The 13,730-nt window shown below is 33.9% G+C and overlaps 3 protein-coding genes across 3 annotated transcripts; 1 reads left to right on the forward strand and 2 right to left on the reverse strand.

The window, feature by feature from the left end:
- Positions 1 to 1,187: 1,187 nt before the first annotated feature.
- On the reverse strand, positions 1,188 to 3,511 carry TRIADDRAFT_28764 (uncharacterized protein; the record flags this gene model as incomplete). The annotated part of the gene is made up of 6 exons (XM_002115028.1): positions 1,188 to 1,388; positions 1,493 to 1,567; positions 1,648 to 1,776; positions 1,911 to 2,018; positions 2,234 to 2,427; positions 3,283 to 3,511. Coding segments are annotated over 6 exons (936 nt in total), but the record flags the coding sequence as incomplete, so codon positions are not given.
- Positions 3,512 to 5,847: 2,336 nt separating this feature from the next.
- TRIADDRAFT_58836 (uncharacterized protein) lies at positions 5,848 to 7,767 on the forward strand (the record flags this gene model as incomplete). Its single annotated transcript, XM_002114846.1, has 3 exons — positions 5,848 to 5,915; positions 6,769 to 7,027; positions 7,327 to 7,767. 3 exons carry the CDS (start codon positions 5,848 to 5,850, stop codon positions 7,765 to 7,767), a joined length of 768 nt encoding a protein of 255 aa, XP_002114882.1.
- A 3,397-nt stretch (positions 7,768 to 11,164) lies between these two features.
- On the reverse strand, positions 11,165 to 13,413 carry TRIADDRAFT_28658 (uncharacterized protein; the record flags this gene model as incomplete). The annotated part of the gene is made up of 3 exons (XM_002115029.1): positions 11,165 to 11,446; positions 12,538 to 12,618; positions 12,847 to 13,413. 3 exons carry the CDS (start codon positions 13,411 to 13,413, stop codon positions 11,165 to 11,167), a joined length of 930 nt encoding a protein of 309 aa, XP_002115065.1.
- Between the last annotated feature and the right edge of the window lie 317 nt (positions 13,414 to 13,730).

Genomic DNA, 13,730 nt, shown 5'->3' on the forward strand with positions numbered 1-13,730 from the left:
TTAATTTCTAGGTTGACTTTGGATGCATGTCCTTACGTACTTAAAAGTATTGTATAATTCACTTTCACGATGTAATATTTGTGCTAAAAAGTATTCTTATTCACTTGCGCCAATACTTCTAAATATTTTGTGTCGTAACTCGATGCGTGCATATCCAGTATCGATAGATATTTAATATAGCAGTAATAAAATTGCATTAAAAACAATTTGGTAATTTTCAACATGTAATTAATTCATTCAGTTTATTGTAACAGTTCATTACTAGTCTAGCTGAACGTATTGCGTTCGATTAAAATGTTTTTGTTAACTCCTGCTAAGTGAGTGGATGATACTGTATTAATTTTTTAATATAAATAAATCAATGCAATAAATCTTAGCTTATATCAGTAAGTGAAGCATCAATTGTTACGTAGCAGGTGCTGCCTAAATCATAAGCAAGGTAATATAATATTCATCAAATATCCTGGGTTTCGATTATAATACCAACGATTAATTCAATTTAGTATCGATCACTCGTTGGAAAGCATATTAAATTACATAAATTCCGAGATTACCATTAATTATAGATTATATTTAAAATATTGAATTGTATTGAATAGTATCTGCTACTTTATATAGTAATCTTGGATACTCCTATAAATATTTACATTATAATCTTGCATACAAGAAACGTTGTTACTAAGGCACCAAAAATATTTCTAAAGCTTTAACATTGATCAATAAAGATTTGTGAAACATTAATTATTTAATAATAAATGTATTATAGCATTGAAAATGCAACAAATTATAGCTATTCAAGGCTTATGATCGAATAAATTATAACGTAAAATTGAAATTAACGGTAGAGCTAGCCATGTACTAAAGATTACTAAATTTTCATGTAATCTACAGGATATCTATGAAACGGAGCCGATATTAACCTGCAATGCAATTATACAAAATTTTATGCCACCGCGATGATTGTTTCTACCTGCCGTAATAAGCGTTGCTTGGATGAGCTAGAATTGTTTAATACAAAGAATCATGCATTTTCAATTTCATAAAATTTATCGGAGGGAAAGGATAAATGATCAATTCAATTTAATAATGATAAAAATACACGTATACTTAAACTGACGTTGGTGATATTTGTGACGATCATGACATTCATACAATGTCCACATTTGATTTAACTAGAGAAAGAGAATTCATTTATAAATTCTTTGTTTCTGTACTTTATATTCCAATAAATGTGTATAATATTCAACCTCAGTCATTCGTTCTTTAATCAGGTCAGCTCGTTTTTGATGTGAAGGATGTGTCGACAACCACTCTAACTCCGCATTTGATGGGTCTTTATTAGCGAGCATTTCCCAAAAATAAGTCGCAGCACGGACATCATAGCACGCCTTCGTAGCAAAATGATATTTTTTATACAATATCGTTGGACAACGGATGCAAATAAACAAGGTAAGTAATCTAATAGATCAAATAAAATATCAGTAAATCATACTTTGGTTGCAAGGTTACTGCCTATTAAATCAGCTTCTACCTCCAATTTTCTCGAATAGGGTCTATGCAAGCAAATCTAGCATAATTTTCCACGCGAGTTAGTGCATTAATAAGTTTTCTTTATAAAGCTAATACGTATAACATAAGTATACTTACTGAAGCTATAGAATTATGGAACCAATGGGTTACAGCAGCTACAACATCAGTTGGCATTAGTGCCCAAACAAGCCCCAGAGAGACCGCTGCTAGCAGATCGAAGATATTGAAAAAGCTCAATTGTTCAGCCTGTGAAAAATTCGATTATAATTCATTAATTTATCCGCCTATTTCATAGACACAAAGTGACGTTAATACTAATCTGGGACAAAAAAAAATTTAAAATAGAGACATTAAAATTCTGATGTTATAGTCAGTCTTACCGCATGTGATAGCAAGGCATGAGCCATTTCATGTCCTAGTAAGAAGGCTAAAGCATCATCGTTGCCAAGTGTTGATAGCATGCCTTTGTATACAAAAATTTGACCATCCTAAATTATATTAAATGATTATCAGTTTAATTGGATCATTCCATTCGTCCAATAATTGAACGGACATCATGTGCTACTTTCAATATTTTTACATTTATGGTATACTGTTCTATAATATTAATGTTATGTATAGAATTATTATCCATACAAGGATTTATTTGTAGTCATAGCTTCATGGTAAACAAATAAAGTTTCCTAGATTAGAAAGGCATTACCGGTAAAACGAAAGCATTGACTTCATTAGAATCAATTATATTGATTTCCCAATGTAGCGTATTGATTTGAGGGATGTCGCCATTGTTTTTAATCAAGCGTGAAACTACGCTCTTTACTCTATGATATTGAGATGAGGTGGTAGGCAGAAGATGTTCACCATTTGCCTGAATTTGTTCATCGTACAACATTTTCCCTAATGCAATAGATACATTTATTGACAAGGGTAAATTAATCCCTTATACCATATTTTTAACGATTGATAAAATCTATTACTAATTCGTAGTATTGCGGTAGTAGGGTAGATAGAACGAGTGCTAACTATAATTATCATCATCTAGCGCAGTACCTACAGTAGAATACACATAAGTGTATGTCAATATTATTTTATTTAGGTAATCTTTTCATTCTTGTAAATTTACAATATAAATTTCAGTAGTAATTTTCAATAGCGATATATTTTAATATATCATACCTAGTCAGTATAGACCGAGTAATGTTGTAGCGAGTTGGAGTAAACACTGAATACAAATGCTTTACTAGAATTATGAATATATGAATAGTACAGTATTTAAAAGTTATCGTGTTACATCTTTGCTGTCAGCTGGTGAGGAAACTACAGTAACACACATCAGTAAACTTCGCTATAAATTAAAACCATTACCTAATCAAGTGTTATGCTGATAATTATATGTATAATTAATACAATTTATATGTACGCGTATACTAGTCGATCTCTCGCTCGTTATGCCTAGCGTACTATAGTTGTATCTTTTACTTTACATTATCTAATATATGATACAAAATTATCATATCTGCTAATACTAATTATATTCTATTGATACTACATTAACAAACAAGGACAATACAGAATCTAAGTTAGCACTCGTTCTCAGGAATACAAAGATGTAATACCCGAATTGTAGTTGGTGCTGCGTTATGGAAGCTAAAAGATTTGACTAAATCTTATAGTTCTCTAAATTTTATTGAATAGCTGAGGTAGGTTTTTGAATAGATTCCTATTGCTCTTTTGAAATATCCTTGGAGTTACCTAGCTCTTGTAAATGTTCATGGCTTAGCATCATTAATCGCGTTCGACCAGTTAATGGAACGCTTTCGATGTGATTATATATGTAATAAATTCCAGCACCGGTACCGAATAATGCAATAATGTACACTACTTGCTGGTGTCGTTTTAGCATTCGCTTGTAGTTGTGCTTTTTATGAGTCGGTAGTTTATTCCACCAATACTTTGCAATCCTAAAATATGGTATACAAAATTGGTTGATAGTTAGCTTAAGGTAGTTACATGCACTTATATACTTGTATTATAATATCCTGCATAATGCAGTATCATCTCACTATCATTAAATGTATTTTGCGAATGGGTTTTTTAATGATTACAATCTATTCTACGCGAATGTTCTTATAGACTTTCTTAAAAATAATCTAGGGTATTTGTTAGCAATGGCGATAATTTAGTAGTTCATGTTTATTTAGTAATATAATAAATATAAAGCACAGTAACGATAATGTTGCAATGCCTTTCATTACTGTATGCTGTAAACTCGATACCAGATTGTTATAGTTGATCGTCTGCAGTATATTGCATTGGTAGTTAATGCAGCACTGTGATCCCTTTCATACTTGATCAATGCACACGTTTGCAATCGATAATTATAATTTTCATGTAGCAAGACTGATTTGATGTAACTTGAGCTATTTTATTAGTGCTATAATCCGTATCTACGCGCATAGACAAGCCATAATCTCCATGAGCGTATCTTTGCACTATTTTTGTCAATATGACCATTAATGAATAGTAATAATGCTAACTTGATGAATAAATAGGTGTTATCATTATAGGTTGAACAATTTCTCCTAATTTCAAAATGAATTCTTGAGATTCAAGTATTTATACAAGCAGTACATACCTTGCACCCACAATTGCAGCTTTCTTAGCTAAAGGCCCAACTAAAATGATCGCATGATTAGTATTGGTAGTATGAATGCTTCTAGTCGTTTTTAATTGAAAATTTGAGGATGGTTTTGCTATCTTGTTTGCAGAGTTATAGGATAAAATGGATGTATAATTGGTTTTCCAGTTAGTCAATAAACAACGGCGTAACATAATAGAAGACATCCTTGGTTGCTACCGGTACTTTTCTTTCTCTTACATTGCACACACTAGACCAGTGGCTGTCATAGAACAACCAGATTCGACTGTAGTAACTATCAAGGCGTAAATTTGCTGCAATTCTAATTTTAATCAGTACATTTATATTAGTTATGGTTTGACGTAGGCTGAAAAAGGCGTGCCAACTAACTCGTTCTACAGCAAGTACAGGTAATTGAAAGTTGTTTGTTGATAAGTGTTTGATCGATAGTACTCTAAATCACAGTCTAAGTAGCATCTCTATCTTCACTTTATTACAGCATAATGATGAATCGTTGGACTATTTTAATGTCCACTTACTGTATGCAGTGCGCTAGTACTGTAATGCTGTAAGTTTGACAATAATTGTATTTAGGGTTTTACTGTCTGATATACGCGAAGTATCACGGGTGGTTACTGTATTCTACTAGTTAAAATAGTAGAAGAATGATGCAGTAACAAGTTAACAAGAAAAATAATTTTTACCGTAGATGATCTATTGCGTCTTCTTATGATCAATTTACTCGTTTAACTCTACTTTTGCTTTTCCTGTGCACGAGAATGTACACTCATTGTACGGTGCAATGTACTGAATAGTACCGTATGTCATCAAGTACTGTACACTGTACAGCACTTGCATTGCTGAAGCAGTCAGCCTTCGTCAGCCTTATGACCCATGACGAAATCTACAGTACTTTCACCTTTTGAACTGAACTGCAGGTGAAAATGTTATACTGTAGTGTACTGTACAGTACTGTATTACTCTATACAAGCATCGCCAATGTCACTCCAAGCTCCCCTTAGTAGACTTGACTGAGCACTTGTACCATGGACAATTGAGTCATCCGTAGCCGACTCATGGTGACTACAGTACAGTGTACAGTACAGTGTACTGTACTGTACTGTAGTCACCTTGGTTCTTTTTTTACAGGCGTACCGTACAGTACAGTATAGTACAGTATGCAGTGTACAGTACTTTACTGTACTGTACTGTACTGTACACTGTACACTGTACAGGATGGTCAATAGTCAGTCCTTTGTCTTCAAATAGTACTAGTGCAAACTCCCGTCGCTTTGCTGACGGTTTACGATAATGTGCTCATTTAACAGATAGTACAGTATTACCATTTGATAGACCTGTCAGAGTTTACAGTACTTTACTGTACACTGTACAGTAAAGTACTGTACGCACATTACAGTATACAGTGTACTGTACTGTACACTGTACAGTACTGTACAGTACTGTATTCCGCGGAATAATTTTCCACGGGTTTCGCTAGTACAGTACAGTGTACTGTACACTACAGTACAATAACTAGAAAATGATACTGTACTCACTACTGTACTGTACTCTCACTCATGTGCACTGATACAGTACGGCACACAGTCCAGTGCAGCTAATTTATAATACTGTATTTTGTACTGTGTACTTGCATACTCTCCGATTTGGAAAATTCAAGAATGAGTGAACATGAATCATACGGGGAGAATCGATCTTCAAAAAGGCGAAAAAGGAAAGAAAAGAAAAAGTTAGAGTTAATTTAAAGTTAAACTAAGCGTCAATAGTGATATTCGTACCACTTTGCATGAGCATTTTGGGATTTCAATCACTGATAGAGAACGTACTGTACTCTACACTTATACAGTTCTGATCAACAGCTCGAGCAAACATCCCCACCGCTTCTCCTTGCTTCATTTCTAAATTTGTTTTGTCTGCAACTTTCCTTAGGATGAATATTAAAATTTTCGCATGACATGATCTGCTTGACATATCGAGATTCATAAATCGCATTTCTATATTTGTTCCATTCTGCATGCATAGCTACTGGCTATCTTATATGATTATTATTATTATTTATGAATAGAGTTTACTGCAAAGCTCTACAGTATATATATATTAATATATACTAACTAAATACAGCACAGCGAATTACGTACTGTACTGTATGTAAGCCATCGACAGTATGATTTATATTTATTTATATATAGTACGCGTATAATCAATATACGTAATCAGCCAAAATAAATCTAGGCTATGGAAACTTGAATACACGTATGTGATATGCGATACTGCCTCTTAGTGGTCTTTCGTGATCTTGTATTCTGGAATTCAGCACTGTACCCTACAGTAGTTCTAGATCGTGACTGGTGATTAGACTTGATCTTTGTTATTCTGTAATACGTATAATGTCTTTGCAAAATTGCTGTGTGAATACTACTACTGCTAATAAAAAAAGTACAAGTTGAATAGTGTAAATCATTTTACGTTTTTGCAACTATATCATACAGTACTTTCTACTAAACTGAATATGATTTTTTTGGAAAACTTGTTCCTAGTGGATCGCTAACGATAGAAATGCTATTAATTTTATTTTATTCTAGGTCTAAACATAGAAAAGTAAAAAAGAAGAAGTATAGCGCTGAATCACGTAGTCCTTCACTATCGCTATCATCTCAATCACCGTCAATATCAGAATCTGAATTAGCAAATGATTATCATTCCAGAGTTTTACCGGTGGAGGAACAAATAAATAATTTTCGAGAGCTTAGAAGTTATTACAATGACAGGGAGCAATTGTTAAGCCTAGCTATCGATCACTTAAATAATGAATTTGAAGATATAATACCTGAAATTTTACGGGTATGCCGTCATTTCTATATACGTATACAGTCATAGATAGCTGTAATCAGTATATTAGACTGTTCTGAAACCCTAAAAATTGAAATTTTCTTTACTCCTTTGTGCCGCATCGAAGTAGTCATACTTCTGAAAATGGTAGCAATTTTTAACGGTTCCTCTAGTTTACAGAATATTTTGTAATAACTATTACTAATGAAGATAATTTAATAATTTAATTTATGTAATAGTATGCTAGTCGATGTTCAGGTATCGTTTTCATCACTAAAGTACGAGTATCTTTGAATTTTTGTTATTATCAGGAAATTGGTCTGGATGAACTTAAGGCTATGTGTCTATCGGAACTATCGACATTAAAGTCTAATACTTTACGAGACATTTTGGGAATGGAAAGAGCAAGTTCCGATGACGAGGATTTACAAATGCGAGAAGAAGAATTACAACAGTGTCAATCTAGCGACCAAGATATTAGTAGTTCTGCGAGTGTAGACAAGGAAGTCCAAATAGATGGTAACACTCTTGCTGATACTGACGCCACTGCAGTCACTGAAGATATTCAAATAGCCGACAAAAATCCAAACTCAAGCAATCAACAGGGATCCACATCAACGGTTACCGATATACCTGATCGTACCGATTCAACAAGTGATGACTCCGGCTCAGATAATGAGGTGTTGGAAAGAAAATTAAGAGAAAAATTATTAAGGTCTTTACTGGAAAATAAAAAAAAGCGAAAATGCTAGTCCGGCATTTAGACTCAAATGTGGATCTAATTCAGTACTGCCTGTTGTATAGTATTTGTTACACAGTTACGCTAGTTTGTCCTATTTTTTACACTGACTCTGATCAGTATGGCAACATGCTACACGTTTGTATCAAAAGTTTCTTTTCGTGTATTGATGTTGATGTAGTTTTTCGTGCCGACTAATTGGCATGCTTCAAAGTGTACAGCACAGGTCTGCGAAATACTTGTATGTTATTATTCGGATGTATACTGCCGAGTGTACACTTGTACAGTTAGTAATCCATATATTATCATGTAAGTATTTTAGTCTTTTGTTAATTGTAAGTTAATGTTTTTTCAAGACAGTTGTAAATGTCTTAAGAACCTTTCATTAGGAATTTCTACCGAAACAAGAAATGATTTAATTTAATAACTTGTTCATGAAAGTAACCGCTTTATTGTTTGAAGAATTATACAATATAATAACAAATTTATCTCAATACAGATCTAAGATAATGTGAGCGGAAGATGCATGATATACTTTCAATATAATCGCTTTTCTGTTAGTAAATCATTTTTAAATAGATACCATGAGCTGTATCATGCTTGTATGCAGTAGGCTACCTCTTTAGGAATTACTTCGTGTTATTTAGGTTGCGAATGATAGCAATTCAATTCTTATGTCGAGAATTTATGTATTTATTGGGGGCAAAGGCAGGATGAAGTTGTTATTGCACGAGTATTTAATTACTGTAATTTCTCATTGCACGATCAAGACATCTCTGCAGCATACGCAATTTGAGTCTGCGGCTAAAGGTCGTATCAATGGAAAGTAGTCATTTGAAGAGGAGATAATTTACCTAACTTAAAAAGGTCTACATTTCTCAATTTATTTTAAACCCTGCTGTTGCCCGCTGTGATATTTACAATAGAATTTAGACTAGTAAATAAGTACGAATTAGTAAGATGTGCCTCGAGCTTTAAGGCTGTGAACTATAGTAAATCCACTATTTTTCCGCATCGAGCCTTCAGATTAATTTCTCCTTGCTTGGTTGTAACGATTCACCAATAGGTAAGGCAAATACGTGTACTGAAAACGAATTATAATTATGATTAGACGTTGGATACAAAATCAGTTGAGAATTCAGCGGCATTTTGGAGCGGAAATTGTAAAATATTAAATCACGTTAAACAATTTATGCTTATTTCCATGATTGAGATACAGTAAGAACTACTTGAATATCGCAATGTTTAGAAAGGTTCAAAGCAATTTCGAAAAGATGCATTAATAAGTACGTCAGATAGAAAATGCTATGTCAATAGTTATGGGAATAAAAACCAAAATTTAATTACACCTAAAGTTAAATAACGAGAAGTCGCTATGAAAGGAACGCGATCAAATGCATTAATATTCATCGAAATGGTTATTATTAGCAAAATTCAGCTAAAAATATGTGCAACGTTTGGTCAAATGTTAGGAATAGTACAATTAATGAAATCAAAGAAATCTTTTGACACCTTTAGATTTCAATTATCCTTCTAAGCAATAAATCGCGGTAGTTTATCCGTTGTATGCAAGAAATCAAAGAGTCAACGCTGGCATTTCTCAGCAATATATTTTGTCCATGATTCGCGATGACTACACTATTCGCACTTGCTCTTTATGTGTCGTACATACTGCTTACATTTTAAATACAGATTGTGGCTGTGTTAACCTCAACATCTCCGTAAATGAAATTACCTTATAAAGGTACGGTAATCCGTAAGGTACTGTACATCACGAAATTTTAGTGTTTAATACCGTGATGTTAATATTTTTAACAGAACGACGTTGATAGCTATAACAGAATGCAGTAACGTAAATATTTTAGAAGGACTTCTATCGAAACTGATAAGGATGCTGCAAAATCTTAGGAACACAGTTATAACATCGCTATGGGCGTTCTTCACTGGATAACACGAGTACTGTAAGTATAGTACAGTGTACATACTGTACACTGGACGACGAACGTTGTAATGCAGAAACAGAAATCTACTGTACTTGGGCTAATTGCCATTACGTTTCTATGTACGGTCCATCGTTATATTATAATTATATATTAATTATTATTAATGCAGTAGCATCCAAATATTAAAATAGATTCTCTAAATAAAATTATAATAATTATTAATTAATTTCCTTAATGTATCCACTTTTAATAGGTGATACATACGTATAACTCAGGACCGCGCTGTACAAAAGTGCATGTACACTGTAAATGTACCATGGACTTCTAAAGAGAATTTTCTCTCAGAAGTCCCTAACTGTCGTGTACTGTACTTTAATTCTCTTATAAATAGACAACAACACTTTAAAGTCAATCGCACTATTTCATCTGGGGGCAAATAATAATATAGGACGTCGAAATGAAATGAATTAAACTAATTAATTAACTTAGAGAATTTATCGATTTTATGTCTTCCTACATTTGCAAATTGCAAAACTTATAATGGAGGATAAGGCATAATGTCGTTTAGAGTAATAAGAGGTCAATAAAATATTTCGATATAGTTGAGATCGATAATTGTAAATTTAAACCAGTATTGGGTAACGAAAGGAAATGATAAGCAAGGTGCGATGGATGCGCAATTTTAGTCATTATATTGCATGCTAATCAACAATTCAGCACGGGGCTCAATCATAACAGAATAAACCAAATATTACCAAATTTACAGAAACACATTACAATTCAAAGATTGCATAACAGATTCAAAATATTGGACAACAGAAAAGTTAAATGTATAAAGGAAAAGCACTTTCTACGCGCTAGACAATTCCAATCACGATACAGCACTAATTATACTCCTGCTAAGGAATGCAGGAAAATTCGTAACTATCAAACGTAAGTTAAAATAACGATTAGAGATTACCGATGTAGAACGAATAATGCCTACGATAAATTATAAATTATAGAGTATAATTAATGTCACAAATGATGAAAGATAAAAAATAAAATAAAATTAGCCTTTCGATGGTCAATAATAATTAATTAATCGATGGACTGATAGTATGTTGACGTTCAACTGCAGCAGCGTCGTTGGCAGAGCTACAGTACTCGATAGCAAGTTTCGATCAGCATCCATTAGTTTTACCAGTCATGCTAGCAAAATATATTCGCGATGGAGCATCTACTAGCTCACGTCAGCTTTATAATATATCGTGAATAGCCGGCTAGTGACTAGAGCATAGGGTACCGATATTTTTACGTAGATAATTAACATCGAATATGACACTGTCTGCAGAAATGAGGACATAAATTATATTAAGGCTGCCTAAAACTTAGTCCTGTAAAGTACTGTGTACGTGTGTAGTTCTCTGTAACTCGAATAACTTTTCTCCAGTATTAAATTATAAGGTTAATTAATAACGATTTGCATTAACGATTAGAAGTCTTTTTGGAATTATTTTTAAAAGATACTTGTAGCAAACGATTTTCTCCTACATCATAACCGTTTAAATGTAAGATTGCGTTGTAAGCTTCTTCATAATTGACCATGTTGACAAAACCGTATCCTTTACATTTCTTAGAATTTAATTCACGGATGAGTTTTACGTTGTTGATAGCTCCGTATGGCGCGAATAACTGATATAATAAACTATCTTCAGCGTCTTGTGGCAAATTGTAGATAAAAATGCACCAATTATTAGAGTTCGAGTTCTGGCCTACTTTGTGGAAAGATTAAAGAAAAAAAAATGACTACAAAAAAAGGGGAATAAGAAGAAAAAGAAGTGATTACGAGTAAACGACACCAAAAATGCCGGTAATAAATAAATTATAATTATAATGTAAGCATCCCAAATAATAGTGCGACCGAAATATTATTGCTAAATATCAAAAGAAATTCGCACGTATTTCGAGCCAGCTAGATAATTCAAAATAAAAGATTGTTAAGAAAATTATAAAAGAAAGCAGGAAATAGATAAAAAAGTACGTATCTAGAATAAGTAGAATTGATCCTAAAAGCAAAGCAATAATGAATCATAATTAATAGTCATAAACGCAAAAGATAGGGTCGAAAGGTGGCATGATGATATGTGCGTGTAGTTGGATATGCAGACTTTTTTAAAAACGTCGTAAGAAATTAAAGTAAATATCAAAGTTTCGGAATGATTCGAGCTCGAGTTAGCTAACTGTCAAGCACTGGAGAAATTGTGATCATCTCCGTGGTAGTGTTGTAGGACTTTATATAAAAATGATTCATCGATGGATATGTAGACTTTATAAAAAAGTCGTAAGAAATTAAAGTAAATATCAAAGTTTAGGAATGATTCGAGCTAGGGTTAGCTAACTGTCAAGCACTAGAGAAATTGTGATCATCTCTGAGGTAGTGTTCTAGGACTGTCTATAAAACTTAAAAATTATTAATTATTCGTTAATGAACCTCACAAAACCACCCCGTCATTTACACTACTCTAATGTGCCGCCATTGCTGGAGACACAGTTGGGCGCACCGTAGTATGTACAGTACTTTGCTACAGTCCAACTAGAGTCCAGGTGTACTGTACATTGTACAGTACTACTATTGCATTGTCGCGTTAACAAAGGAAACACCAATTCAGGATTCAGGGTTTTTGGGGGAAATTTTTTCTTGGGTTTAAATGCTGATTATAATTCATTATTCTTCACCAATTTTTACCCCGTAGACTAGCTAAACGTAATCTTCAAAGGCAAGAGGATATACAAATGAGTGACTTGAAATTGGATTGGAGATGATTACCTAATGTATTGGAATTGCTTTGAGCAGGGACTGCAGGGCTATCATTAGCAGCCATTGGGCTATAACGGACGCTACTCGATTGATGCCTCATTGGACCTCCATAACTTTGCTGCTGACGCCTAGAATAAGAAGAAGTGGATGGCGGGGGCATCGACGGATCGATACTGGCTGTATTGGTTGGCGCAGATACCGGAGTCGAAACTTGATAGGTATTGTTATAATCTGATTGGACAGGAGGCCAAGCTTGTTGCTGTTGCTGTTGCTGTAGTGGTGGCTGCTGTTGTGGCGGTGGTTGTTGGTGTAATGACTGATGCTGATGGTGTTGAAGAGGTGCCTCTACGATATCCGTATAATCACTGTTTTCCGATGATTGACTCTTTTGATTAGGAGTATTTGCAAATTTGACTGTTAATTGGGCTTGAAATCCATTTGGTAGGGTTTTATTCAAAGCTAATATCGCTGCTTCGGCTTCATTTCTTTTGTCATATCGAACAAATCCAACACCACGGCTGACACCGTTACCATCATATAAAACTTTGGATGTGATAATTGCGCCATACTGTCCAAATAAATTATCTAAATCTTGATGAGTGTAATGCAAAGGTAATCCACTTACGTACAGATTTGCATTTTTAATAGCAGCTGACGAGGGTCTCGCATAACTGACTTTGATTACTTTACTTTGAAGTCTTAATCCGTTCAAAGAGCTAATAGCCTTGTTTGCATCAGCGACGTCTTCGTACTTTACAAAAGCGTATCCTAAACTGTGATGAGAATTTTTGTCTCTTACCAATTTACAGCTAATAACCTTACCACAAGACGAGAACAGTGATTGAATCTCATCTTGAGTCATACTCTGCGGTAAATAATTGACGATTAGATTACTTTGATCAATCTTTTCAGCCATTTTAGTCGATTTTCAATCGTACGAGAAATTAATTCCAAATGTTGGTCCAAAGATTTGAGCTTTTACTTGCTGATACAGTGACATGCAATCACCTATATACTGTACACAGTGTACAGTACAGTACTGTAACACAGCTCAGCTTCAGTACAGTGTACTGTATGCTATACAGTCTTGAACAGTGCAGTACTGTACAGTATACAGTAGTACAGTACAGTACTGTATCCTACAGTGCGAAGAAATCCATTGTACTGTACTGTACCGTACTGTACTGTACTAACAAAAGATTAGCACGTCTCTCGCTGAGGGTCCGTTTAAGG

Source organism: Trichoplax adhaerens, genomic scaffold (assembly GCF_000150275.1).
Source record: "Trichoplax adhaerens TRIADscaffold_9 genomic scaffold, whole genome shotgun sequence".
NCBI lineage: Eukaryota > Metazoa > Placozoa > Uniplacotomia > Trichoplacea > Trichoplacidae > Trichoplax > Trichoplax adhaerens.